Source organism: Plectropomus leopardus, unplaced genomic scaffold (genome assembly GCF_008729295.1).
Source record: "Plectropomus leopardus isolate mb unplaced genomic scaffold, YSFRI_Pleo_2.0 unplaced_scaffold23227, whole genome shotgun sequence".
NCBI lineage: Eukaryota > Metazoa > Chordata > Actinopteri > Perciformes > Serranidae > Plectropomus > Plectropomus leopardus.
In genome coordinates, this window is record NW_024625189.1 from 1 (window position 1) to 3196 (window position 3196).

At 41.6% G+C, this 3196-nt stretch overlaps 1 protein-coding gene across 1 annotated transcript; it reads left to right on the top strand.

The window, feature by feature from the left end:
* Positions 1–897: 897 nt before the first annotated feature.
* Positions 898–3181, top strand: LOC121966132 (synaptosomal-associated protein 25-A-like). Its single transcript, XM_042516238.1, has 3 exons — positions 898–1103; positions 2217–2361; positions 2850–3181. The coding sequence occupies exons 1-3, from the start codon at positions 913–915 to the stop codon at positions 2916–2918; spliced, it is 405 nt and encodes a 134-aa protein (XP_042372172.1). The 5' UTR covers positions 898–912; the 3' UTR covers positions 2919–3181.
* Positions 3182–3196: the final 15 nt, after the last annotated feature.

The following is a 3196-nucleotide window of genomic DNA, read 5'->3' on the forward strand; positions in this document are numbered from 1 at the left end:
TTTTTTTTTTTTTTTTTTAAAGGATTTTAGGATATCTGCTAACATTTTAGGGCATTTTGGGATTTTAGGATGTTTCAAGACTTTTAACATTTCTTAGATTTTAGAACATTTCTCCGATTTAGGCCATTGTTAGGACTTCAGCACTATTCTAGGATTTTATTTTTTAGGATGTTTCTAGCATTTTAGGATACTTTTATGATTTTAGAATGTTTCTTGGATATTAGGATATTTCTAAGATTTTTAGAATATTTCTAGGATTTTAGGACATTTCTGGGATTTTAAAACATTATTGGCTTAGCTAGGACCTCTGTTGGAGGATGTGGGGGATCCTCCGACAACACTTTTTTTCATTGCTCTATTTTGATGCTAATTTTTGCACTCAGGCACCTTATGTATACTTGAAGTACAAAAACAATTCACAGTATAAACAACTTCATTTTAATGCTGAATGAGAACATGGTTGGGGGCCACCCTGCATCCTATCTAGAGCCAGATTTGGCCCGTGGACTGTAAGTTGAGTATCACTGGTTTAGCGGAACAAAGGAGACGTACCTACATGTTGAAGCTAATAAAATGCATGCCTAGATTGTACAAAACAGACAGATGTGACTTGTGCCTGATTCCAAACAGTATGTTATATATCTACAAGATATAACATCACACACATTACTATTGTATAACAACAGAATGAGCCTGCACCTACCAAACCCAAATAACCAGTCTGTGCCTGCTATGCTTTGCTTGACTTAGTCTAGTCCCCACCATATATTTATGTGCTGGATGCATGAAACCAAATAACATGTTTGTGTCAGCTGATCACACCACATACTGATATAAATGCTGTTGCAGTACCTCAAATCCAAGGCTCTCTGTGTAGATTTGACTAATGGGAAGCCAGCCTGTTTGAGGTAAATGGTAAATGGTTTGGCCAAAGTGTTGAGTGACTGTCCCTCCTCGTCCTTCCCTTTGCTGTTGGCGGCCAGGATGAAGAGTGGAGCCAGCAAGGCCTGGGGGAACAACCAGGATGGCGTGGTGGCCAGCCAGCCTGCCCGCGTGGTGGACGAGCGTGAACAGATGGCCATCAGTGGAGGCTTCATACGCAGGTAAGCAGGGAGCTTGAGGTACCAAAACACCTATGTTAGAAATTGAGAAGTTCGGGGGTGTACAAGAATGAAGTGGGCTTGTGTGGAATTTTTTCATACCTTCATATCCTCCAAAAATTTCACCGGGGTATGTAATTTAATGTAAGTCCATCGTTCCAACACCAGATCTGATTTGGTCGAAATAAATCCTTAATTCTGCCCTTTTCCCCACCGTCTCTCTCTGCCTGCTTGCTGCCGGCCGTTTACAGTCCTGTAACTTCTCCCTCCACCACTCGGTGTCACTGTGTCTTTCAATTCAGTTGCTTGTTTTGACCAGTAGAGACAGAGTTCTAATGGTGCATGCTGTGCACTACGTACAATGAGTTTATCAAAAAGAGGAGTGCCTGTATTTATGACGGTATTGAAAAACAGACTTTTAGGATTTCTAAGTACCATGGTAAACTGCAATACCATGATTCCGCCCAAGCCTAGTGTGAACTGAAAGAGCTCTCTGCATGCATGTGAGAGGAGCTGTCGCAAACATTTTAGGTTGTAAGAGAACCGGGAAGGGATCCACATAAAGTAGCTACAAAGTTGGAAGCATTGTGGGACAGAGAATGATAATTAAGGTTTGACAATTTTTTGAAAATTTGCCATTTTGCGTTCATGCAGAGAGCCAGATATGAAGACGTGACTCTCACATGAGCAGTGTAATTATGAAGCCACAGCTAATGTGTCAAAATGTCAAATGTATCAAAAACGTTTAACAGTGTTTCCCATTCCCTGCTTTTTCTAAATGAGATCTTGTTAAGTTATAATCCCAAATTTTTAGGACTGAAATTTTCAAGATGACTTCTTTAAATTGCAAATTGGGATATAGGGCATTAGAAAAAGGATAAGTAATTTGAGCATCAAGTAATTTAAACTAGAAATAAACAGTGTTCAACAGAATATAAACTACTGTGCAGACGGTCCTGCTCATGTCCAGATGCCTGCTCTGAGGTCAGGCCCTGCTCTGAGACAAGAAAAGGATCAGAGGTGAAATGTGGATGAGAGCGTGAACCTGCTCAACACGGCAGTATGTGGGGTGTGTGTCATCACAGTGTTTAAATCTGCTTGTGTGTGTGTCCTTAGGGTAACAGACGATGCCCGGGAAAATGAGATGGATGAGAACCTTGAGCAGGTGGGTGGCATCATCGGTAACCTGCGCCACATGGCCCTGGACATGGGCAACGAGATCGACACCCAGAACCGCCAGATCGACAGGATCATGGAGAAGGTGGGAAAGTTTACGATGTTTCTCAGATTTTAGGAAGTTTCTTGGATTGTCATATTTCTAGGATTTTAGGACATTTCAATGGTATAAGGACATATCCAGGATTTTAAGATGTTTCAAAGATATAAGGACGTTTCCAGGATTTTAGGACATTTTTAGGATTTTAGAACATTTCTAGGATTTCAGGACGATTCATTCCCAGTGTGAATTACTTCATTTTTATTGTTGATTAAAAAATGGTTGGGGGCCACCTGGAATCTATTGGGGGCCAGATTTGGCCCACAGTATCACTGGTTGTCATGTTTCACAGGATACCACTACATTTGCACCGGCAACAGCCTCTTAAAGACAGCAGTGTCGCCATCCAATTATTTTTTCCAGCAATACTAGCAATTGTCCATGGCCATTACTAAATTCTACAAGTGTTTTGTCAACTTGGCTTAAAATATCAACCAAAACAAGCAAACTGATATTGCCCCCTTTTCCTTCAGGCTGATTCCAACAAGACCAGGATTGACGAGGCCAACCAGCGCGCCACAAAGATGCTGGGCAGTGGCTAAACGCCCGAGCGTGATCGTCCCGGCGCCCCGCGCCACACATCTACAGGCGCTGACATGCTTTCATCATGGTATTGACCTTCTAGGTTTGCACACATGCACATATCACCTCCCTTCCCCATTGTAAATGTTGTTCTGTGTCGTCTGTCGAGCTTTTTCAAGATGATTGTCCTCGTAAAAAGATGATTTCTTATACTCCGTATATCATTCTTTCCAAAGGTTGTATATAGTGCTGACTTGATGGCTCTCTAGCTCACCTGTGAAGTTTTTATTCTCTTTAT

Coding starts and splice junctions, on each gene's coding strand:
- LOC121966132 (XM_042516238.1), top strand. CDS start 913: ATGGTAAATGGTTTGGCCAAAGTGTTGAGTGACTGTCCCTCCTCGTCC. Junction 1,104..2,216: donor AGTGGAGGCTTCATACGCAG/GTAAGCAGGGAG, acceptor GTGTGTCCTTAG/GGTAACAGACGATGCCCGGG. Junction 2,362..2,849: donor TCGACAGGATCATGGAGAAG/GTGGGAAAGTTT, acceptor CTTTTCCTTCAG/GCTGATTCCAACAAGACCAG.